General features: G+C 40.1%; 1 protein-coding gene across 7 annotated transcripts in view; it reads left to right on the forward strand.

Annotated features, from left to right (window-relative positions):
• CNTN5 (contactin 5) overlaps nt 1-26370 on the forward strand; it is an 826419-nt gene that overhangs the window by 633242 nt on the left and 166807 nt on the right. For all 7 annotated transcript variants that reach the window (XM_067466528.1, XM_067466529.1, XM_067466531.1 and 4 more), the window contains exons 9-10: nt 5884-5986; nt 26133-26314. In XM_067466528.1, coding sequence (XP_067322629.1) covers nt 5884-5986; nt 26133-26314 — 285 coding nt within the window. The remainder of the gene's footprint in view (nt 1-5883; nt 5987-26132; nt 26315-26370) is intronic.

The raw sequence follows: 26370 nt of genomic DNA on the forward strand, positions 1-26370 counted from the left end.
GAAAGACCCCCGCCCAGCAGCAGCGGCAAGGCCGCTGACTCCCCCGATCGCCTCCCCCGCCGGGAAAAGGAAACGCAGGAGGAGGCGCAGCAACAGCAGCGGAGCAACCACCCGATTCTTCTCTCTCCCTCTCTCTAAAGTGTGTATGTGCCACCTCTATCTCTGGCTGTGCGCGCGCTGCGTGCGCGAGACGGAGGCGACCGCGCGGGTGGGAGGGAGGGAGAGGGAGGGAGGGATAGAGAGGGGGCGGACTAAAACTATTATTAAAAACTATTATTATTAAAACTATTATTTAAAACTAATATTTTCATGTTGCACAACCGCGTCCGCCATTTTAACGAATTGATTCGTTAATAATAACGAAATTTCGTAAATACCGAACTTTTAAAAAGGAAAATTTTGTAATTATTTTAAATATCGAAACGCAAAAAACCCCAAAAAACGAATCGATTTTAGAAACAAATTTTTGCGTTGTTACCCAGGCCTAATAAATAAACCCTTTTTCCTAGTTCCAACAGACCTCACTACCTCTGAGGATGCTTGCCATAGATGCAGGTGAAATGTCAGGCGAGAATGCCTCTAGATCATGGCCATATAGCCCGAAAAAACTACAGCAATCCTCAATACTGTTAGCCTTCCTATACAGATCTTCTGTATAGGGTCGCCACCTTCTCTTTATCTCTTCAGCTTCTGTTAGTTTCTTGCCATCTTTATTTTTGATTATGCCAATTTTTGCTTGAAATTTACCTCCAATGTTTCTAATTTTCTGGAAGAGGTCTCTTGTCCTTTCTATTCTGTTGTCTTCTTCCACTTCCATGCATTGTTTGTTTTAAAATAGTTCTTTGTTTCTTCCAGCTAACCTCTGGAATTGTGCATTTAATTGGGTATATCTCCCCCTATCACTGTTTCCTTTTGCTTTCCTTCTTTCTTGGGTTGCTTCCAGTATCTCAGCTGACAACCATCTTGCCTTCTTGGGTTTCTTTTTCTTTGGGATGTATTTTCTTGCCACCTCCTGAACAATGTTGCGGACTTCTGTCCATAGTTCTTCTGGGACTCTATTTATTAAATCTAGTTCCTTAAATTTATTCTTCACCTCCACTGCCTATTCACTAGGAATATTAGTGAGATCATGTCTAACTGGTCTGTGCGTTTTCCCCGATCTCTTTAGTCTGATTCTAAATTGTGCAATAAGAAGTTTGTGATCTGAACTACAGTCAGCTCCAGGTCTTGTTTTCACCAACTGGATGGATGTCCACTACCTTTGGCTGCAAAGAATGTCAATCTGATTTTGGTGTTGACTATCTGGTGAAGAGAGCCCCCGGTGGCGCAGTGGGTTAAAGCACTGAGCTGCTGAGCTTGTTGATCGAAAGGTCGCAGATTCGATTCCGGGGAGCGGCGTGAGCTTCCGCTATCAGCCCTAGCTTCTGCCAACCTAGCAGTTTGAAAACATGCAAATGTGAGTAGATCAATAGGTACCACTCCGGCGGGAAGGTAACGCGCTCCATGCAGTCATGACCTTGGAGGTGTCTACGGACAACGCTGGCTCTTCGGCTTAGAAATGGAGATGAGCACCACACCCCAGAGTCAGACATGATTGGACTTAATGTCAGGGGACTACCTTTACCTTTACCTTATCTGGTGAAGTCTATGTATAAAGCCATCTTTTTGATTGTTGCAAGAGAGTGTTTGTTATACACAGTGAGTTTTCTGGCAAAATTCTATCAGCCAATGTCCCACTTCATTTTGTTGTCCCAGACCATGCTTGCCTGTATCTCAGTTGTCATTTGACTACCCACCTTAGCATTCCATTCTCCTGTAATGAAAATAATGTCTCTTTGTGGTGTATTATCCAGTAGGATATTGCCTGCCCCACTCTTTCTTTCCTATTGTTTGTTTCTGCTCTATTGCTCATGCTGTCTTCTCATTGTTAAGTTATCCTCTTCAGCATTGCAAGTTACTAGGAATGCCTCACCCATTCTGGGTGGTCACAGTCTAGTTTCCACACCTCCACACATGCATATTTGTATATTTTGGGAATTATTTGCTATGCTAAGATAGTGGGTTGTGAATGGATTGACTAGCCCCCTCTATAGTAGACACACACACACACTTACACACATATTGCAATTATTTATCTCAAAAGAACTCCATATAAATGTAGACAGTTCTACATTTCCACTAATTTCAAGAGGCAAAACTCCCTTCATGTCCCAAAACGTATAGGTATGGGGAAGACTGTGATTTTCCCTAAAGTTCTGCATGCTTCGGTGGTCTCCCACCCAGCACACACAAACACAAGCACACATTAATTTTGAAGCATGAATTCTTTTTTAAACCTGCCTGTAGAAATTACAGCAGGTAGCATAAATTCTATTCAAACATTCCCCTGTGAATATTTACAAAATACTCCCCAGTCATTTTCCATATGAGCATAGGGATGTTTATGTAGGCATAGTTCTGCATCTCTGCTACTGGAGGTACGTGTGTTTACCTCTTTTGCTGGATTGTAACAATTGTTCCGATTTTTTTTACAAAATGGTAGAGGAGGACATCAATCATCCTTTGAGTATTTAGAAAGACAGCTGTTAACTTCAGTCTTCCTTCACAGATCATTGATGCAGATGAATCTTGAACTAGATTTACTGAATGAAAATGAATACATGCTGCCAAAATCATTCACCTCTTTCAGACCCGACCACATGATGTCTCTCCTTGAAATCCCTGTACTAGTTTCCTTCTCATTCTTGAATCCTACACATATTTCTGATTTTTAGCTTCAAAATGCTTCCTTGACAGTTATATTTCTGATACATCCCTGACTGTAATTTAAGTTCATCCAGCTCTATCGCCTCCTCCACTGAGTTCTACTGCTTCCAAAAATTGGTTTGTACTTGTGCCCGAAACATCCTCCTGGGATACTCCTATGTGACCACAGGCTGATTGAAAATGTGGTTGCCATTCAGTGCTTGAATTACAGGATAAGACTCCTTAGATAATATTTTGAAAGCTACAGGGGTAATAATTCAGCTAAATGTAGTGGTGTTCAGTGAATGAACTTGAGAATTCTATTAGAAGCACTCCTATCTCTTCTCTCTCAGTTTGAGCACTGCGGTTATATACTGAGAAAAATCATCAGGAATCCTTTATAAATATAGGATCACAGCACTACGAGAACAGCTTGAAAAGAGGTAACCTTGTTCATGTACATGTTCATTACTATCCAGTGTCTTTGAAGATGCAAGATATAAACACTAGAAATAAAAAAAATACTAGGGGCTTATGAACCAGTGAAGGCTCATAGCTGTGAATGACCCACCACCTGAATTCAATGTTGACAGTAGTTCACACTGGGGGTGTAATTCTTTGTTAATCTTCTTCTCAAAGGAATAAATGAATAATTTCAGCAATTCTTGCAGCAACACATTGTTTGAAAACAGCAGTTTTCAAAGACTTTTTGGAATTTGGGGCTAATTCTGTGCAAAATTCACATATGGTTAACTTTGCAGAAAAGTAGCATTTTCTGTGCAAAAGATAATATTTTTGCACAGAAATATTACTGTTTGTGCATAAAATGCTCTTTTCCCCCATGGAAATTGTTACTTTCTGTGCAAACCTCATGTTTAAACTTTGCACAAGATTATTTCTGTTCCAGAAATAATTGTAATGCATTGGGAGTCAGCCAATTCTTCTCAACTGTACAAAATTGAAGTCAAACTGATACATATCTATGTGTGAACAGTTATCATTCATAACTGTGTGAATACATTTTGCTAGGAAAAATACTTCAATTACCCAGAACCTATCTTCCATCTGCCTAATAATAATAATAATAATAATAATAATAATAGGAATAGGAATAATAATAACTTTATTTTTCTTACGCTGCCTCCATCTCCCTGAAGCGACTTGGGGTGGGTTACATATGGCAGAATAGGCCTAAAATAATGCATAAAATAAACGCACAATGCAATACAAGATAAAACCAATAGCATATTAAACAATCATTTAAACTCAAAAACAGTGCCCAGTAACCCATGGTGATAACTGTTGTAAAACATGGCCAACTGTATGACTTTATATTGAGCTACAAGCTGGGTAGAAGAGCTACAAGCTGGGTAGATGCGGGGAATGCCGTGGATGTAGCGTACCTGGATTTCAGTAAGGCCTTCTACAAGGTCCCCCATGACCTTCTGGCAAGGAAACTAGTCCAATGTGGGCTAGGCAAAACTACGGTGAGGTGGATCTGTAATTGGTTACGTGGACGAACACAGAGAGTGCTCACTAATGCTTCCTCTTCATCTTGGAAAGAAGTGACGAGCGGAGTGCCGCAGGGTTCCGTCCTGGGCCCGGTCCTGTTCAACATCTTTATTAATGACTTAGATGAAGGATTAGAAGGCATGATCATCAAGTTTGCAGACAACACCAAATTGGGAGGGATAGCCAATGCTCCAGAGGACAGGAGCAGAATTCAAAACGATCTTGACAGATTAGAGAGATGGGCCAAAACTAACAAAATGAAGTTCAACAGTGACAAATGCAAGATACTCCACTTTGGCAGAAAAAATGAAATGCAAAGATACAGAATGGGGGACACCTGGCTCGAGAGCAGTACGTGTGAAAAAGATCTTGGAGTCCTCGTGGACAACAAGTTAAACATGAGCCAACAATGTGATGTGGCGGCAAAAAAAGCCAATGGGATTTTGGCCTGCATCAATAGGAGCATAGTGTCTAGATCTAAGGAAGTAATGCTACCCCTCTATTCTGCTTTGGTTAGATCACATCTGGAATATTATGTCCAATTCTGGGCACCACAATTCAAGAGAGATATTGACAAGCTGGAATGTGTCCAGAGGAGGGCGACTAAAATGATCAAGGGTCTGGAGAACAAGCCCTATGAGGAGCGGCTTAGGGAACTGGGCATGTTTAGCCTGAAGAAGAGAAGGCTGAGAGGAGATATGATAGCCATGTATAAATATGTGAGAGGAAGCCACAGGGAGGAGGGAGCAAGCTTGTTTTCTGCTTCCTTGGAGACTAGGACGCGGAACAATGGCTTCAAACTACAAGAGAGGAGATTCCATCTGAACATTAGGAAGAACTTCCTGACTGTGAGAGCCGTTCAGCAGTGGAACTCTCTGCCCTGGAGTGTGGTGGAGGCTCCTTCTTTGGAAGCTTTTAAGTAGAGGCTGGATGGCCATTTGTCAGGGGTGATTTGAATGCATATTCCTGCTTCTTGGCAGGAGGTTGGACTGGATGGCCCATGAGGTCTCTTCCAACTCTTTGATTCTATGATTCTATGATTGACTTTATGCATGACTTTATCTTGAGAAAATTTAACCACTCTACTTTTATTCCATCTGATATTTAAAATGGGAGAGAAATCATGTGAAGTTTTAGCATGTGCTCATAATTGTTATGTGATCCATGTCAATTTTATTCGTATAGAAAAAAACACAATTTGTTTACTACATACATGACAGTTCATAGGTCTGGATATTTTAATTGGATATTTTATTTTTAGAATTGAAGAAACCTTTTGTTACCTTTTTTGCTTGCAACTTCCATTCAATGAAGAACAAATTTAGCTCACAACTTTGGTTAATGTCTCATGAAAATTTGCATTTCTGTCATTGCACATATTGACTTCACATATAGTGCCATGAGACATCATTGTCTGGTCTTTCTAGATAACACATTTATTTGCTAGTATGGGAAAATTATTTTAGGATTTGATACAAACATTAACCCTTTTCTCCCATAATGAACCTCATTGCTATCTAATTGTTTAACTATTTTGTCACAGGGGCTCTTGACAATAAGCTTTTTATATGTGGAAGACAACAGTGACATCCATTTTATTTTTAAAGAGCCTTCTTTATTTCCCAGGTGTGATGGGGGAATATGAGCCGAAAATTGAAGTCCATTTTCCATACACAGTTACAACCGCTAAGGGATCTACCATTAAGATGGAGTGCTTTGCACTGGGCAAGTAAGTACATATTCTTCCATTATTAGAAACAATTGGATATTAAAATATGGCATATTGGGTGGGGGGCTCTTTAACTCTTTTTTTTTACATTTCTAACATTTCCTTCTTTGATCCTTACATTACATTTACACAAACGAATGAGTGTGGGAATTGATTGTAAGAAGGCAATTATACTGAACTTAAACAGATAATGGTTTTGATCAGTTACTACCTCATATCTCATTTATTTCAGTGGGTATAAATTAAGTGTAAATAATTGAAAGTTTTCAAGTCATGTAACTCAATATTTTAGATTTTATAGTCAAGAAATCGGTATATACGGCATGACACTCATGAAGAATCTCATCAATTTTGCTTTGAAAAACTTGAGTGGATGCTAATTCCTTTCACCAAAGTGTAGCAGAAATTCAGATATATCAGGGATGAAATGTTTTAGGTGCATAAAAGTTTGCATTATAGAGCCTAGTACAGTTTGAATAAGAATTTTTCAAGTGCATTCCGAAAAGCACAATGAACTTCATCCTTTTGTTTCCAAACTAGTCTGGTAGGAAACCTCTTCACTATCACCACTCCTTTTTTTGTTCCACAAGGAGGAGGGGGAAAAATAAAAGCATTCAAAGAGCTCTGTTTCCATATTAGCCATTTCTACTTCCCCTTTCCTTGAATGTAATAAGCAGTGGTACCCAATACGCTAGGCAGAGACAGATCTGCATATTTTCAAAAGCTTTTACAGCCAGAATCACTGGAGCTCCACTGGCTGCCATTTATTTTCCGAGCCCAATTCAAGGTGCAGGTGCTCATCTACAAAGCCCTGAACGGTTTGGGACCACCCTACCTGCGTGACCGCATCTCCATCTACGAACCCACACGCTCACTCCGATCATCTGGGGAGGCCCTGCTTGTGATCCCACCCACGTCGCAAGCGCGTTTGGTGGGGACACGGGACAGGGCCTTCTCTGTGGCCGCCCCCCGACTTTGGAATGCCCTCCCAAAAGATCTCCGACAGGCCCCTACTTTAGCAGTTTTCAGAAGGAACCTAAAAACCTGGCTGTTCCGATGTGCCTTCCCAGATTAGGAATTTCCCCCTTCCCAAGTCCTAGAAGCACCTTAGCACAACCGATGTTACTGCACACCGCACCTTTTAATCCATGTTCCTCCTGACATCTCAGCATTTTAACCTCTGTACCCCATTGCGCCGGCCGAACCAGTTTTAATTGTGTCCTGAGGTAGTTATTGTTGTTATTTTGCTTGATTGTTTTGATTTGCTTTGTTTATTATTGTGTTATGTTTTATTGTATTGTGTTTTGAGGCTCTGGCCTGTGTAAGCCACATCGAGTCCTGCGGGAGATGCTAGCGGGGTACAAATAAAGATAATAATAATAATAATAATAATAATAATAATAATAATAATAATGTGACTTCTGGGCTGTATGGCCATGTTCTAGCACAGGCATGGGCAAACTAAGGCCTGGGGGCCAGATGTTCACTTCAGGCCCTCCCTCATCTGTGACTGGCATCTTCAGAGACAGTTCTCTTCCTCTAGTCTTTCTCACACGCTCCCTTGCTCCATCTCCATTCCCTTCTCCATTCCTCATTGTATGTCAAATATATAAACCTCCAATGAAATCTAGGAAAAGTGAGATAATTGCCTTTGGCACTTGGTCCTGAAAATAGAAAGTAGTGATGAATTATTAGAAGAAAAAAGTCATATGTGTCCTATATGCTGATCTTAACCTCTGAGTAAAGAATCAGATTTAAGCAGATTGCCAAAACTGAAAAGAATCCAGATTAAAAACAAATATATGCAAAACTGAAACTTAGGGAAGGCTGAGTGAAGGAAGATAGATGCTTTTGAACTGTGGTGTTGGAGGAAAGTTCTGGGAGTGCATTGGACTGCAAGAAGATCCAACCAGTCCATACTTCAAGAAATAAAGCCTAACTGTCACTGGAGGGAAGAATAGTAGAGGCAAAGAGGAAGCATTTTGGCCACATCATGAGAGGAAAGGAAAACTTAGAGAAGACAATGATGCTAGGGGAAATGGAAGTAAAAAGGAAGAGGGGCCGACCAAGGGCAAGATGAATGGATGGCATCCTTGAAGTGACTGGATTGACCTTGAAGGAGCTGGGGGTGGTGTCGGCTGACAGGGAGCTCTGGTGTGGGCTGGTCCATGAGGTCACGAAGAGTCAGAAATGATTGAACGAATGAACAACAAATATGCAAAACAGACACTGTACATGTATCTGTATATTTTGATTTTGTAAGGTGCCAAGCAGGATTATTAAGGGATGCTAAAGATGATGTTTTCCATCCCTTTTCACAAATATAAAGGAAAATATTCATAAAACTTTATCAAAAATTAATATTAAAAATTTGACTTAACATAATATTTCTTTTCAGATATGAGAAAAAGCGAGAATAATTTTACAATAAATTTAATCTTAAAATAATTTTAAAATCATGTTAAATCTGAGGTCAGAAACGAAAAGCAATCACTGTGACTAGAATCGGCACAAAATGTTCTGAATTCTTTGCTTGTGCTCAGTTTCATACCCACTGAAATTATCACAGAGGTTACTTCTTACTTTTCCGCTGTATCTCTAGAACCAACTCACTTGATGGTTTCTATTTTTTCCCTCTAAAATGTCAATCAGACAAACCAGACTCTGTGCACATTAAGCCAAAGAACAGTCGGCTAGGCATGCAGAAATTAATAAACCCAGTAAATTTCATTCACGTAACCAAATAAAAACCATCTAACCTTTACAAGTACATACCTGTTCCAAAAGGAAGATAGTGAATTAGCAATCTAACACCATTAAATCAATAAGTAATTCAAATTCTGAATAAGGAAATTGATAAAACAGTAAGGCAGAAGCAAATAAAATGTCTTGCATTGATTATGAAATTATAAAACATTCCAGATTTAAATTACATAATAAGCCACAGATATGGAACAGGTAATTATGCATGCATTAAAAACTCAAACATACAGATATGTAAAATAAATTGAAATGACCCTCATCCATAATTCTTTGATTACTAAATTCTAAACCAAATATAATGGACATACACATAAATGTGCACAGAGAAAGGGTATTTCATAATCCTACAATGTTATAGATGGTGGGAAAAAAAGATTCAATTTTTAAGATATTAGAAACTGGGAGAAATCTGAAATCCACAGTCCAACTAGTCTGATTCAGACATATTTGAGAGATATGCAAAGTGAAGTAGATTGGACCTGAACTTGAGCATTTCTGAAGAGACACGAGCAATTAGAGATCATGGATTAGCTATCTTCTGCCATACATAGCTAACTCTCTATACAATGATATCTGATCTCCTACCCTCAAAAATTAAGTAGTTCCCAATCACTTAGATAATGTTTTTAGAGTTGCCATATCAATCTTCCAGTAGGTTTCTGTGAGTTTTCCAGGCTGTATGGTTATGTTCCAGAAGCATTCTCTTCTGACATTTTGACTACATCTATGGCAAGCATCCTCAGAGGTTGTGAAGACTGTTGGAAACTAGGCAAGTGAGGTTTATATATCTGTAGAATGTCCAGGGTGGGAGAAAGAACTCTTGTCTGTTTTAGGCAGGTGCTAATGTTGCAGTTGGCCAGTTCAATTAGCACTGATTAGCCTTGCAGCTTCAAAGCCTGGTTGCTTCCTGCCTGGGGGAATTCTTTGTTGAGAGGTGCTAGCTGGCCCTCAGAAAGCAGGAGATTCCAGACAGGAAACAAACAGGGCCCGCTAATAGCCCAACAAAGCTGGCTAATTACAACAGTCACACTTGCCTCAAACAGACAAGAGTTCTTTCTCCCACCCTGGACATTTCACAGATATATAAACCCCACTTGCCAAGTTCCCAACAGACTTCACGACCTCTGAGGATGCCCGCCATAGATGTGGGTGAAATGTTAGGAGAGAATGCTTCTGAGACATGGTTATACAGGCCAGAAAATTTACAGCACCCCAATGATTCCGGCCATGAAAGTCTTCGACAACACAATCTTCCAGTAGTCTTTAGGCAATTGGAGGCTTTCCGTATTGCAGAACTTATGCGATTATAGCAAAAACACATTATTTTTTCCTTGTTCTTTCAAACATCGTCCAAGGGTCAGTGTGGTTTGGGCACTGGACTATGACTCTGGAGACTAGGGTTCAAATCAGAGGAAGACAAAGGTAACCGCACTCTGAACAAATCTTGCCATAAAAGGTCCATCTTAGGGTTGCCTACATTGAAAATGACTGAAAGGCAACAAAAAATTATTTCCTGGTTGCTTTTCTGATGCATTTGCTTTGTTCCTTTACGTTTTAAAATTGTTGATTTTACTTAGTGTCCTTTTATTTTTCTGATTGTGTTATATTCATTGTAAGCTACTGAAAGCTTTTAATGAAAGGCAAGGTGAAACCTTCTTAAATAGATAGATATATAGGTCACATACCTCTGGTATAATGGGGACAGTTATCTGCTAGTCCAATAGTCTTGTAAACGAGATACAGGGAAAATCTATGTTTCCTTGGAAACATGTCTAAGGTTGTTAACCAGAAGAATAGGAATGATTGACAGGTTTCCCTGAAAGACATGTTGACCACGGCTATTGACCCGCTTCTGCAGTAATCAGCTCCAAAGAAATGTGGGATTTCTTGTAAAGTCTACATCAGACTTATTGAAAAATGGTAAAACCCCACATACTTGTTCAATATCTTACTTGTTATTTATTGTATAGTTCAAAGAACTATTGTTATTGGGCAACAATAAATAGAGATACATAGATAGATAAATAAAGAAAATAATATCATTCTACTCTCCAATACGTAGGCACAAGCATCAGTCCCAAAAAGGGCCAAAACATTATTGATTCCCTAAAGTGCCATAAAACAGTGAAAAGAACAGTTTGATTCACCCTGGAAAGAGGTTGAAAATTATGCATAAATACAACTTTGTGAACTTTTAAAATAAAACATCAAACATGTAGTGAATACAGTTGGGCTTCTACATCCATGGATTTTGAATACATGGATTTACCATCCATGACTTGAACAATGTTTTTTAAAATCCAAAAAGCAAATTATAAGTTTTCCCATCTTCCATCTACTACCCCTCTATTCTGCCTTGGTCAGACCACACCTGGAGTACGGTGTCCAATTTTGCGCACCGTAATAGAAGGGAGATGTTGACAAGCTGGAATGTGTTCAGAGGAGGGTGACTAAAATGATCAAGGGTCTGGAGAACAAGCCCTATGTGGAGCAGCTTAAAGAGCTGGGTATGTTTAGCCTGCAGAAAAGAAGGCTGAGAGGAGACATGATCACCATGTATAAATATGTGAAGGGAGGTCATAGGGAATAGGGTGCAGGCTTGTTTTCTGCTGCCCTGGAGTCTAGGATGTGGAATAATGGCTTCAAACTATGGGAAAGGAGATTCCACCTGAACTGAAGAAGAACTTCCTGACTGTGAGAGCTGTTCAGCAGTGGAACTCTCTGCCCCATAGTGGGGTGGAGGCTCCTTCTTTGGAAACATTTAAACAGAGGCTGGATGGCTATCTGACAGTGGTGCTTTGAATGCTTCTTGGCAGGGGGTTGGACTGGATGGCCCATGAGGTCTCGTCCAACTCAGTGATTCTATGATTTTATGATTCTGTGACTAAGCTATTGTATATAATGGGTCTAGAGCAGTGGTTCTCAATCTGGGGTCCCCAGATGTTTTTGGCCTACAACTCCCAGAAATCCCAGCCAGTTTACCAGCTGTTAGGTTTTCTGGGAGTTGTAGGCCAAAACACCTGGGGACCCACAGGTTGAGAACCACTGGTCTAGAGCATCCCTGAATTTTGGTATCCATGAAGAATTCTCTAATCAAGTTCCAATGGATCCCAAGAACCCAGTGTAATGCTACACAAACACTGCAGACACCAAAGGTAACATTTTCTGGGAATGTTTCTCATTAGATAACATAATACATTATATGCAATAGGTGCTATTAGATTTCAATGTCAGTGGGGAAAGGAGCTGTCCAAAGTGCTGAACCTTATCCCAAAAATAGGTTCCTTACCTTGAATATTTCCTTTCAAGTTAAAACTCTGACTAAGCTGGAAGCATCAGACACCACTATGTTTGCATGAATTCACCATTGAAAATGGTCTAAAACAGGCCTCTACAAATTGCGAATAAATAGGCTAAGCCTCTTGGAGCCACAAATAGATTTTTAGCACCTCACTTTTCAAGTAAGGTATAGTTAATTATTAATTATTATTATTATTATTAGTTGTTGTTGTTGTTGTTGTTGTTGTTGTGTGCCTTCAGTTGCAGACCTATGGCAACCCTAAGGTGACACTATCACAGAGATTTGTTGTCAATATTTATTCAAAGGGGATTCATCTTTGTCTTCCTCTGAGGTTGAGACAGTGTGACTTTCCTAAAGTCACCCAGTGTATTCAGAGCCATAGCTCAACATTCAAGCCACTACACCACATGTTCTGAATTCTCAATTTCTTTTCTCTCTGTTTCCTACATACATTTCCTTCTTATTTTTCTCCCCCTACCTCTCTCCCTCTCTCTTTCCCTCTCTTTTTTCTATCTTTCTTTCTTTTTCTTTATTTCTCCCATAATCCCTCCCGCTTTTCTTCTTTCTTTACTTTTCCTTCCTTCCTTCCTTCTTTTCTTTCTTTCCTTTCTTTCTCCCTCACTCCTTCCTTCCTTCCTGGGTGCAGCTGGGGTGATGAAAGTGAAGGAAAATGGTAGGGGCAAGTGGCTCAAGTTACCAGGCAAGGGAAAGTGGCTGCAGTAAGACGTTGGGGACAACTGGGACAAGGGGAGGAAGCTGGGGTGAGCAGTCGGAGTGACCACAGTGAGGGAAAGCAGCTAGGATGAGCAGTCACCATACGGGGCAAGGTAAGGCACCTGGGGTGAGTGATTGGGGTGGAGGGGGTAAACAAAAGAGGTTGGGACAAAGAGATAGACAGCTAGGTTGGCAGCGCTCTACAGACTGTACAATGGCTTATGTGGGCCTCATGGGGCCCATGGCTGTATGTTGTGCAGGCCTGGTATTGAAGTTTCATTCTGTGAATTTAACACAAATTCACGCAAGAGAGCAAAATTTAATGTTTCCATTGTCATCTATAAAGTCCAAAAATGACTCAGAACCTAACTATATGGAGGGGTACCTCTCTCACTTTTGTCCTACTTAAACATTAAATTTTTCAGAGGAGACTTTTAAAACAGCATTAATAGTACTTTGTGCATGTACTGCAAGGGCTTTCTCCATAGGGGCATTCAAATTATGGAATATATATATTTATCATATCAGGAGCGAAACAAAAGTCGTATTGTATTTAAAAAAAACCCACAAAGTTTGCAAACTTGGCATTCTATTAAAGGCCCTTTGACCAGTAGCTGGCCACTTGGAATGCCTCTGTTGTTGCTATAAGAAGGTCCTCCATTGTGCATGTGGCAGGGCTCAGAATGCATTGTAATAGGTGGTCTGTGGTTTGCTCTTCTCCACACTTGCATGTCGTGGACTCCACTTTGTAGCTCCATTTCTTAAGTTTGGCTCTGCATCTCGTGGTGCCAGAGCGCAGTCTCTTTAGTGCCTTCTTGTGAGGAAGTGTAAAATTACTGCTACCAATTTGTAAATGTTTGTAAAGGAACCACCACTTTGTGAGGGTTTATTTAATTGATATCTAATAATATTGGTTTGGTCTTTCTTCTGTGTAGCGTGACTTAACTTGGAAAGGAAATGTAACAGGGACAAGGCTTTAGGAAAAAACAGTAACAAGTTTATTGAAATGTAGAAGAAGCGTGGTGGATTCAATTTTTCCTACCCTTACAGGCACATATCTTCAAAGGTTACATTTATAACTTTTCTTAAACAACTCTGGAAAGGACTCTTCCTTCCACTAAACAGGTTTCAAACTTATTTTTCTTCAAACTGTGTTTCTTTATTTAATAGATTACTTCAGTTACACTGGGTTTCTCTCACCCTTTCTCTCAACACTAACTATTAATATAAATAAGCCAACTCAACTTATTTAAACTACTCAGGCTAAAAGCCCAAACCTCCCTACAGTTCAAAGACTGTAGACTATTTCCCTGATTCTCCTCCTAGAGAATCAGTCTTCTCCTGTAGCTCTCTGACTACAGACTAACTGTTTAAAATGGTTGCCCTGCCAAGTGGCAATTGGCTCTGCCCTTATTTCCATGGTAAACCAGCTCAACATAAGCTGAGCTGACTGCCATCTGCCTTGGTTATGCAACTTTAAATACTTACCCTTTAAACATCTGTCGATAATTATACATAACATCCATAATTACACATAACTGCAAGTTAAAAATTTACACTTCACCACACTTCTAAGTCGCCCAGTCTTCTGTGTGCCCAGGAGGGAGTCTCTCATTCGGTATCAGCTATGGGTTGAGGTTCTGGGTTTGAGCCTGCCACTTTTGGACTCTTGCTTTCTGAGGTGTTCCAGCGAGTGTCTCTGTAGATCTTAGAAAACTATTTCTTGATTTAAGTCATTAGAATGGTAACTAATAACAAATACAATTCATGTCGGTGATTTTCCCCCCGCTATGGAATTCCTTTCCTGGGGAGACCAGATTGGCCCCCTCCCTCCTGTCCTTCAGAAGCATGGTAAAAACTTGGCTGTGGGGCCAAGCTTTGGGATAGTGCAATAAAGCAGTGATTGGAAACCTTACCAGGCCAATTAAATTAAACACGAACCATAGAACCATAGAATCATAGAATCACAGAGTTGGAAGGGACCTCAGGGACCATCCAGTCCAACCCCCTGCCAAGAAGCAGGAATATTGCATTCAAATCATCCCAGACAGATGGCCATCCAGCCTCTGTTTAAAAGCTTCCAAAGAAGGAGCCTCCACCACACTCTGGGGCAGAGAGTTCCACTGCTAAATGGCTCTCACAGTCATGAAGTTCTTCTTCCTGTTCAGTTGGAATCTCCTTTCTTGTAGTTTGAAGCCATTGTTCCGCGTCCTAGTCTCCAAGGAAGCAGAAAACAAGCTCGCTCCCTCCTCCCTGTGGCTTCCTCTCACATATTTATACATGGCTATCATATCTCCCTTCAGCCTTCTCTTCTTCAGGCTAAACATGCCCAGCTCCTTAAGCCGCTCCTCATAGGGCTTGTTCTCCAGACCCTTGATCATTTTAGTCGCCCTCCTCTGGATGCATTCCAGCTTGTCAATATCTCTCAGTGTATTTCGATATTGAGACATTTTTTTTAATGTTTATGTATGCATATAATGAATTCTTGTTCCGGCATTGAATGTTTGCTGTATATATGCTGTGCTTTGCCCTGATTCCCCTTTGGGGTGAGAAGGGTGGAATATAAATGTTTTAAATAAATAAATAAATGTCAAACTTGTTTTCTTAATAATGTCAAATTACAACAGTGCATTTGCCCAAACATTTAAAATTGTAAATGTAAAGGTGAAACATTTTTTCCTGTTAAGAGGGTAAGGATGTTTTGTTTTCACAGCTTGAAGGTGGTAGTGGCAGGGAGTTGCCTCGTAATTTGTAATTGTCAAGTTTTTATATATTGGATTTTTCCTTTTAAAATGTTGTGTGGACTGCCCCAGGATGACTTGCACATGAAGGGTGGTTTATAGGTCAATTGATTAAATACATACATAAATGCATAATAAATGTCAAACTTCAGAACAATGAATTAAATCTAGACATATCTGAAACATGTCCATTGAAATTGATGGGACCTCAGTAAGTCATGACTAACATGTCCAATTGATTTCAGTGGGCCTACTCTAAGAATTATTAAATCTGGAACTAATCCATAATGATTTGCCTTGAGGTTTTGATATGATTTGCAATTCTGGGCTTCCATGGTGATCCAATTGTAATTTATTCAGTGCTCTTTTAAAATACAGTGTATTGCTCCTTTGTGATTTTAGCAGTTAACTTTAGAATCATAGAGTCATAGAATCACAGAGACCTCATGGGCCATCCAATACAGCTACCTGCAAAGAAGCAGGAAAATAGCTTTCAAAGCACCCCCAACAGGTGGCCATCCAGCCGCTGTTTAAAAGCCTCCAAAGAAGGAACCTCCACCACACTCTGAGGCAGAGAGTTCCACTGCTGAACAGCTCTGACAGTTAGGAAGTTCTTCTTCAGTTCAGGTGGAATCTTCTTTCTTGTAGTTTGAAGCCATTGTTCCACTGCATCCTAGTCTCCAGGGCAGCAGAAAGAAAGCCTGCTCCCTTCTCCCTATGACTTTCCCTCACATATTTATACATCGCTATCATGTTTTCTCTCTTTTGCAGGCTAAACATACCCAGATCTTTAAGCCGCTCCTCATAGGGCTTGTTCTCCAGATCCTTGATCATTTTAGCCAGCCTCCTCTGGACACATTCCAGCTTGTCAACATCTGCCTTCGATCACAGTACTCAGAATTGAACACAGTGTGATTCCAGGTGTGGTTTGGGCAAGGCAGAATAGAGGGGTAGAATGACTTCCCTGGATCTAGACACTATTTATGAAGGCCAAAATCCCTTTGACTTTTTTAGCAGTCTCATTACATTGTTGTCTCATGTTTAACTTGTTGTCCACTTAGGAAATAAATTTGAAATAAAGGCAGACAATGAATTATATTCCCCCCAAAAATGGTTTTAGCCTTTTTCATCTCTGAGCATAACCTCCTGACTAAATCAGATGTTTAGTTCTTCCTCTCTCCAAAATGACCAGGGAGTTCTCTTCTTCATGGAAATTCTCTGTAGCCACAGCATTGCACTCTCCCATCCCCAGCATCCAATAAAACTGGTAGCTACACTGATTAAGCATTCTGGCACTTTTACCTCCTACCCAATAACTTTTTCTCATGCTTTGTATATAACTACATATCCTACCAAGTCACCTTGAGACTCTTCCAAGCAATTTACAAGTGCGGCCCTTTGTTATTAGGACACTGAAAGAGACTATCTTTCTCTCAAGTTTTGTCACACGCTCACACTGTGATGGCTTCATGGCCAAGTTCAATGTCCTCAGTTGTTAAGCCCTGGAGGGTTATCTAATAAGTCGGATCCATCTACTATTAATGAAATAGACAGATATTTTAGTTCTTGCAGTCCTTATCTCTCTTTTCCAGCCACCAGCACACAATTAGACACTGGGTATGCCAAAACAGCTTTTGAATTCATTCTGTAATAATTAGATGAATGGCATTTCAAGCTTTATCTGCAACCTGGGGGAAGAGGCAGGAGGTAAACATACATGAAATTCCTTCTTCTCTTTGCGTTTCAACTCCTCCTGATCCTTACCTCCCTCTCTCCTATTAGCATTTACAAATGTTTCTATTGTTACCTTTCGCCAGGCAATCATTAGGGAACTGAAAACTCTTTATTGTTCAGCATTTTAGTGAAAATAAACAAATGCAAGCTATCACTAATTTCCAAATGCTATTTACTTTTAGGGCTTTATTTTTTTTTCTCTTTGTGATTTCCAACCAAGCTGTCTCAGACAGTTTCTGTTCCATTGTAATTGTGAGAATGACAAATATTCCTGGGAGACTTTTTTGTGGTAGGCAGTTGGCAAACCTTTCTTAGAAGAATCTGGGCTTTTAGTTACAGATTAATGATTTATTAATACTGTTTGTTTGGAACTGCCAATCACCACAGACTCCCAGGAAAAAAAGTAAGCTGGAGATGGTGCCATGTGTGTCTGCCAAATCCAGGTCAAGGGATTTAACTGCTCGGGTGACAGAAATTCTAAAGATGGGATAGACCTAGTGAACAAGGCTTATGTGCACAGTGGATTGTGTCCTCCTGTTCTCATATAATAATCTACTGTGCATTCCTTTATTGGCTTACATCCACTGTTATTATTGTAAAATCATTAATAACTGATACATAATCCCTTGCACTATTAGTTTTGCATGATTGAATCCATGGAAACAGAATCAGTAGATTATGTGTATAATGTTGGCATAGTTACAGTTTCTGTGAAAGTGGTGGGATATTGTGGCATCTATAGAGCCAGCTGGTCACTTCTGCTGCCTATCCCTTGGCCAGTCAGTGACTACCTCTACTTTGGTGAGAGGAGTTGTCCCCATGTGTTGCAAAGAATGATGCATAGTTCATTCCTGCTTTTGTAAAGATATTGGAATCATGTTGCCTGATGTTAAAAAGTTGTGGGAGGCCCTTTCTCTCACACAACTCAAGAGTTGCATGGCATTACAGTCAACCTTCTACACCCACAGATTCTACATCCGTAGATTCTACTACCCAGTACTTGAAAATATTCTCTTCACAAATTTCTCAAAGCAAACCATTTTATGTAAGGCATATTATTTTACTTTTGGTCCTCCAGGTGTTATGGACTTCAGCTCCCACAATTCTTAAGAGTTAATAAGCTGGCTGGGATTTCTGGAAGTTGGTCCAAAATACTTGTAGGATCAAAGGCTGGGAACCACTGTACTACACCACTGAATATAATGAGAGTTACATATCCATGGCTTTTGGTAACTATGGGATGTCCTAGAACCAAATCCTAGTAGATACCAAGAGTGGATTGTGAGTTTGGATTTAATTCTGCATAATACACTGTCCAGACTTACTCTGTCACTCTTTCCTTGCATTCACCAGCACAGGGAAAAATGATAATTGTGTTTATGTTTCCACCAATTCCAATTCTATCTGAACTCCTGATCATTGGAAATGCCTCTGACAATACAGTGATACCGTGAGTTAAGAGTTTTATTTGTTCCATGAGCACATTTCTCAAAGCACATTTTCACATTGAAATGCTATTAATCTGTTCTAGCCCTCTGACCCCCCCCCTTTTTTTTGTTGCGAGTTTTTAAATTGCACTAGCTCTTAACTCAAAATGCTGCTTGTATGTCAAAGTGAAACCCGGGCTGAGCAATGGCTGTTAACTCAAAACATTCTTAAGTTGGGATGCTCTTAAGTTGAAGTTCCACTGTATCAGAACAGGCTGCCTTTGTGATTAGGAAAAAAGAAGCATCTCCCTTCCTTCTTCCAGGTTGCAAGGGCACACTGTTCTGATGTCAGCTGATATCAGGCATGATCATCGAGTTTGCAGACGACACCAAATTGGGAGGGATAGCCAATACTCCAGAGGACAGGAGCAGAATTCAAAATGATCTTGACAGAATAGAGAGATGGGCCATGACTAACAAAATGAAGTTCAACAGTGACAAATGCAAGATACTCCACGTTGGCAGGAAAAACAAAATGCAAAGATACAGAATGGGGGACAATGCCTAGCTCGAGAGCAGTACGTGTGAAAAAGATCTTGGAGTCCTCATGGACAACAAGTTAAACATGAAGCAACAATGTGATGTGGGGGCAAAAAAAAGCCAATGGGATTTTGGCCTGCATCAATAGGAGCATAGTGTCTAGATCTAGGGAAGTAATGCAACCCCTCTATTCTGCTTTGGTTAGACCACACCTGGAATATTGTGTCCAATTCTGGGCCCCACAGTTGAAGAGAGATATTGACAAGCTGGAATGTGTCCAGAGGAGGGTGACTAAAATAATCAAGGGTCTGGAGAATAAGCCCTATGAGGAGCGGCTTAAGGAGCTGGGCATGTTTAGCCTGAAGAAGAGAAGGCTGAGAGGAGATATGATAGCCATGTATAAATATGTGAGAGGAAGCCACAGAGAGGAGGGAGCAAGCTTGTTTTCTGCTTCCCTGGAGACTAGGACACGAAACAATGGCTTCAAACTACAAGAGAGGAGATTCCATCTGAACATGAAGAAGAACTTCCTGACTGTGAGAGCCGTTCAGCAGTGGAACTCTCTGCCCCGGAGTGTGGTGGAGGCTCCTTCTTTGGAAGCTTTTAAATAGAGGCTGGATGGCCATCTGTCAGGGGTGATTTGAATGCAATATTCCTGCTTCTTAGCAGGGGGTTGGACTGGATGGCCCATGAGGTCTCTTCCAAGTCTTTGATTCTATGATTCTATGATGACACCCATCAGTTCAGATGGAGCTCCATGGCCAGCTGAAAGCAGCAGCAATGGTGATAAGGAGGAGGTGAGAGTGGGTGTATTCTTGGACTACCTGAACAATGGCCCAAGATTCAGCATGAATATGCCAGAACTAAGACTGTTCCAGGGTACATTTAGCCCTTGTTAAACTGCCTTTTGTAATTAAAAAAACTTATATAAGCATCTGTTTATCAACATACTGATTTCATGGGTCTACTTTAATTGAGACAAACAGTTGGAACACAACTCCTCTATAGTTTTTAACGTTTCACATGGCAGAGTAGAGGAATCAGGAAGATTTCCACAATGTTGCAGATTTAAGTTATTCAGAAAGGGTGTGCACATTACCTACTATAGCCTACTTTTCTAGATTGTTGTCGTTCATTGATTCAGTTGTTTCCGACTCTTCGTAACCTCATGGACCAGCCCACGCCAGAGCTCCTTGTCAGCTGTCACCACCCCCAGCTCCTTCAAGGTCAATCCAGTCACTTCAAGGATGCCATCCATCCATCTTGCCCTTGGTCGGCCCCTCCCCCTTTTTCCTTCCATTTTCCCCACCATCATTGTCTTCTCTAAGCTTTCCTTTCTTCTCATGATGTGACCAAAGTACTTCATCTTTGCCTCTACTATCCTTCCCTCCAATGAGCAGTCAGGCTTTATTTCCTGGAGTATAGACTAGTTGGATCTTCTGGCGGTCTAAGGCACTCTCAGCACTTTCTTCCAACACCACAGTTCAAAAGCATCTATCTTCCTTCGCTCAGCCTTCCCTAAGGTCCAGCTCTCACATCCGTAGGTGACTATGGGGAATACCATTGCTTTAACTATGTGGATCTTTGTTGCCAGTGTGATGTCTCCACTATTTTATCGAGATTGGACATTGCTCTCCTCCCAAGAAATAAGCATCTCCTGATTTCCTTTTCTAGATAGAAGCCGTATAAACATCAATTAAACTTAGTTTCTCATAAGGGGAACATCTCATTTGCTAGAATCTGTTCTAACAGAAAGTTAGATGTCTTTTCCTCAAAATGATACATTTATTTTCCCAACAGTAAAACAAAAGGTAGCAGCAATTTCTCTCACATATCTAGAAATTAAAATTTACACTTTAAAAAGAGCACATCCATAAGAGTCTTTTTGATAATAAAGTCATACCATGGTTTACTTGATTTTTTGGACAGTCTTTTTATTTCCTTCCAAAGTCACAGAGGAGAAATATCCGTATAGATGTATCTACACATATATTCATCTCAGATATAAAATCTATGTGACTGATGACTTCAGAAAGGAAAATAAGATTCATTAAAGCAAGTTACAACTTGCCTTTGAATAGTGATTTGCAATTTGGGAGCAATTTCCTTTGAAATCATTAAAACTTTACAGCCAAAGTATTTTACTCTCCTTGAAAAACTGGCTTATTACCTCATCATCAGAGGGGGTAAAAAAAGTAAATTTTTTGAAAGAGACTTGTTAATGGCCTAGGCAACGACATAAAAAAAAAACCCAGCATCTCTCTAGCTGTAATTGATAGCTGTAAAGTTGATGCAGCATACAATTAAAGTAAGATAAAAGTCTGGTTAAATCTGTTCAAGGTTTGCTATGTCAAATAGCTTAGAAACTTTCAAAACTCCCAAAATAGAGAGAAAGATTATTTCTTTTATCTGAAATAGGAAAAGAAGAAAGTATCTTCACTGATTCAAATCATTAGACTATCTAAGCAGGATGGTCGTGCCTCTCTGGGACTTTCTGAATTTATATAGAAAATGCTGTTGCAGTTATTAGCAGTATTAGGCAAGGCATAGTGCTATGTATGTAACATGTAGTATATGTTATTAGGTAAGGAACTGTCATGAGGGGCTATGAAGCGGCGGGAGAGGATGGCTTTCTCTGAAAGAATAAAATCCAGGACATCTAACACTAATAAAAAAAATATGAGCTAGAAACATAAAGCAAACTAACTGAAACTTGAAACAACTTTGAAAACAATATACTACAATCCCCAGATTTGTGAGGATACTTTCTGAATGTATCATGGAAATAGGAAATCATGTATAACAGTGAATCTCACTGAAATGAATGACTTTTTGGAAGTTATTATAGAGGTGCCCTTTATTCATTATAGTATCAGAATTGAAAAAAGGGTACAATTGTAATATATTTAAAAGACACAAAGTTATTTTGGCATTTTATTAAATGTCCTTTGGCCTGTAGCTGGCCACATGGAGTGCCTCTAGTTTTGCTACAAGAGGATCCTCCAGTGTGCATGTGGCAGAGCTCAGATTGCTTTGTAATAGGTGGTCTGTGGTTTGCTCTTCTCCATATTTGCATGTCGTGGACTCCACTTTGTGGCCCAGTTTCTTAAGGTTGGCTCTGCATTCTGTGTTGCCAGAGCGCAGTCTGTTCAGCACCTTCCAGTTTTATTATTATTATTATTATTATTATTAAACTTTATTTGTACCCCGCTAACATCTCCCGAAGGATTCGATGCGGCTTACACAGGCCGAGGCCTCAACACACAACACAACAATACAATCTAAGCAAATCGAACAATTAAAAACAGAATAAAGCAAAATAAACAACAGACCCGGGGGGTGGGGATGTGTGCCCGGGGGGTAGGGATGTGTGTTTCTCTCATTTGGTATCAGCCATGGCTTGATGTTCTGGGTTTTAGCCTGCCACTTTTGGACTCTCGCTTGCTGAGGTGTTCCTACAAGTATCTCTGTAGATCTTAGAAAACTATTTCTTGATTTAAGGCATTGGCTGACTGATATCCAAACGGGATGGGCCGGAGATGTCACTGCCTTGGTCCTTTCATTATTGGCTGCTACTTCCTGGCAGATGTCAGGTGGTGCAATACGGGCTAAAAGTATAATTTCTCCAGTGGTGTAGGGTGCAGACACCCTGTGATAATGCAGCATGTCTCATTAAGAGCCACATCCACTGTTTTAGCATGGTGAGATGTGTTCCACACTGGGCATGTGTACTCAGCAGCAGAGTAGCAAAATGCAAGGGCAAATGTCTTCACTGTATCTGGTTGTGATCCCCAGACTGTGCCAGTCAGCTTTCGTATGATATTGTTTCTAGCACCCACATTTGCTTGATATTCAAACAATGTTTTTTGTCAGTGAAAGCACAGTCCAGGGTAACTCCCAGATATTTGGGTATGCTGCAGTGCTCCAGTGGGATTCCTTCCCAAGTCATCCTCAGAGCTTGAGATGCTTGTCTGTTCTTAAGATGAAAAGCATATGTCTCATGTCTCCCCGCGGAATTACAACATATCTGGGCATCCCCTAGGCAACATCTTTGTAGATGGCTGATTTTATCACACCAGAAGCAACCAGAGTTGTCCTTGAGGACCTAGAAATTCCTAAAGAGGTATTGTAGGTCCTCCAACAGAGAGAAGCATATCACAGAATGCCTGGAAGACCTAGAAAACTCCATAAAATGATATATTTTGTCAGATGCAAGTGGCAAAACCATGAATACCTGTATTGTAATCTTTTTTAAAAAAAAAATCAACACTAACATGAAATAAAATCCTCTTTACTATCTTTTTATTCTCTTTTTTCTGTGCCACTCTGATATCCATTTTAAAATGTTCATTTACAATACACATAGGTAGGTATGTTATTAATGCTAATACTGACAATGAATTTTGATTGCTTTAGCACTATCTTATTTGCATCATTAATATACAGGGTTAGTCAAAATGCATAGGCCAATAAGCCATTCAATTGAATGGCTTATTGGCCTATGCATTTTGACTAACCCTGTATATGACCACTGTATAGAGACATATTTAGTAAGTGACACTTTTTACAATAGGATATTTATTAGCACTATTTATTTTTCTCTTTGTGTAAATGTATAGCACAATATGTAGACAGCAGTCATCTTTTTCTTAATTGAGCAAGCTAGATATTGCTAAAACAATTAAACAATTTGAAGGAGGGGGATTAATGTTTTGCTGCCAAATGCACTCCAGGGGTACAGGAAATTTCCAAACCATAGTGAGAATGACATCTCCCCCCCCCCCCCCCCATGGTCCTGTAGGATTTTGGGGACATTTGAAAACAGAAAATTGATATATTTTTCTGTGGAGGGGGCAGCAGATACATTACTTGCTGTAAACTTCCAAGATCTGTTGGGGGACTAATGTGACCCCATGACTTTCTACAGTTACTTACTTCTTTTCTAGCTGTAGAATAACTGGAAATTACTATAGTTGGAAACAAAAGATTGTACAATTCAATTACTAAGGCAATCCCTCATTCTCCGAGTATGATTACCTTCCAAGTGTAGTGTCTTGGTTTGGGATATGTAGGTGACTGGAGCCCTTATTTATTTATTTATTTATTTGTTTGTTTGTTTAAACCCCACCACCATCTCCCCAAGGGGAATCGGGGCAGCTTACATGAGGCCAAGCTCAACATATACATCAGTACAACAACAAAGCAAGCCAACAATAAAACAATACAAATAATATAACTAACATATAAACAGTAGCACACAGGAAAAGTTAAAACAGTGGGCAGGCCAGATGCAATATTCTTGATCTGCATGGTCTTTCACAGTGAGGGCATCAGTTTCCAGTTGGAGGGCAGTCCCAATTAAGGTTGGCTTGACACATTTCTCCCTTTTGCCCTCCATTCATGCCTCTTTGAATTTCACAGCACTGCTAGCCACAGCTGACTTCCAGTTAAAGCACTCAAGGGCCAGTGCTTCCCAGTTCTCTGTGTGTATGCCACAGTTTTAAGTTTACCTTTAAGCCCATCTTTAAATCCCTTTTCGTGTTCACCAACATTCCATTTTCTATTCTTGAGTAGAGAGTATAGTAACAGCTTTGGGAGACGGCAATTGGGGATTTGGACAACATACCCAGTCCAGCAGAGTTGATGGCATAGGAGCATCACTTCCATCCTGGAGGTCTTTGCTTTTGTCATTTCTGTCTTCCCAAGAGATTTGCAGGATTTTTCGTAGGCAACACTGGTGGAGTCCAGGAGTGGAGTGTGACATCTGTAGGCAGTCCCCCATTGCAAAGCATATAACAGGGTTGGGAGGACAATGGCTTTATAAACAAGCCCGTTGATATAGCTATGGATGTTCCAATCCTCAAACCATTCAATTACTGATATTTGGCAGGAATAGTCCCAATTATTTATATTTATTTATTTATTTGGTAGTTTTGTATACCGGTCTTCTCACCTCCATTCGAGGGACTTGGGCCGGTTTCCAACATCAATATTACAGACCGTCATTAAAATATCATATTTCTAAATCACACTAAAACATTGAAACAATTAAAATGGCAAAAATACAATCATATGATTACAGTGGTCAGTCATCATCAAAGTCATTATTCGTCGTCATCCATCCATCACAATTAATCCTTTGTCATCCCAGTTTCTCAGCTGATTTTAAAATGCCCAGTTTTCCTCCCCTGTGTTTTCCTTAGGCTTCAGCTGCTGCACTTTGAGTTCAAAAGGTGAAAGTAATTTGCAATAAATTCAATAGGGAGGAAAGGAGATGAGGGGGTGGATTCTTGCCCTGTGTCCAGTAGGCTCAGATAGAAAGCAAACTGTTACAGGCTCTTCTCGGTTGTGTATTTTTCAATTAATTTTGTCATATTGACCACATTCAGACATCACTTGGCCACACATGTTCCATTTTTTCATCTGTGAACTGCTGGAGAGCATGCTAACAATTTGATTTAGGATTTTACATATCTTTTAAAAATGTAATTCTTGGATGCTGCAGGTTCTGCTGAGGGATTTGATGACACCATGTCAGCAGCATATCATTTAAATAAGCAGTCTTACTCAGTGGCATACTGATTTAGCTTAGAGATTAAGCTGATTATTTTCATTGTATCAGTTTTTCATTGCAGTTATGCGAAATGATTACACTGAGCCACTGAACGGTAGCATGTTTGGCTGAAATCCCATGGCTTAGTCCCCAGAAGAGATTGAGCATTCCTTCCAACACACTGAAAGTGTCCATGTCAGTAGAGCCACTTATTAAATACTTTAAAAGTGAAATCTATCAGGCAGTTCATGAGCCTTAATTGTGATAACACTTTATTGCTGCTTAGACGATTAAGTACTTAAATTAGCAGGTAACGGGATCTATATTCTTAATGGCAAGGAAGTGCTAATCATGACTTCACTAAATCTTTCAGCCCTGTTCCAACAATCTCCTGGAGGAAAGTTAATGGCCCCAATCCAAGCAAGGCTCGCCTGCGGAAGTCCCAAGCTGTCCTCGAAATCCCAAATGTACAGCTAGAAGATGCCGGGACATACGAATGCAAGGCTGAAAATTCCCGGGGAAGAAATGTCTTCCGAGGACAGCTGCAAGTTTATAGTATGTTTTTGAAGTTTCTATCATGAAAGTGGTGACACTGCTCAGTATTTGCTCCT

The sequence above is a fragment of the Anolis sagrei genome, chromosome 3 (assembly GCF_037176765.1).
Source record: "Anolis sagrei isolate rAnoSag1 chromosome 3, rAnoSag1.mat, whole genome shotgun sequence".
Classification (NCBI taxonomy): Eukaryota; Metazoa; Chordata; class Lepidosauria; order Squamata; family Dactyloidae; genus Anolis; species Anolis sagrei.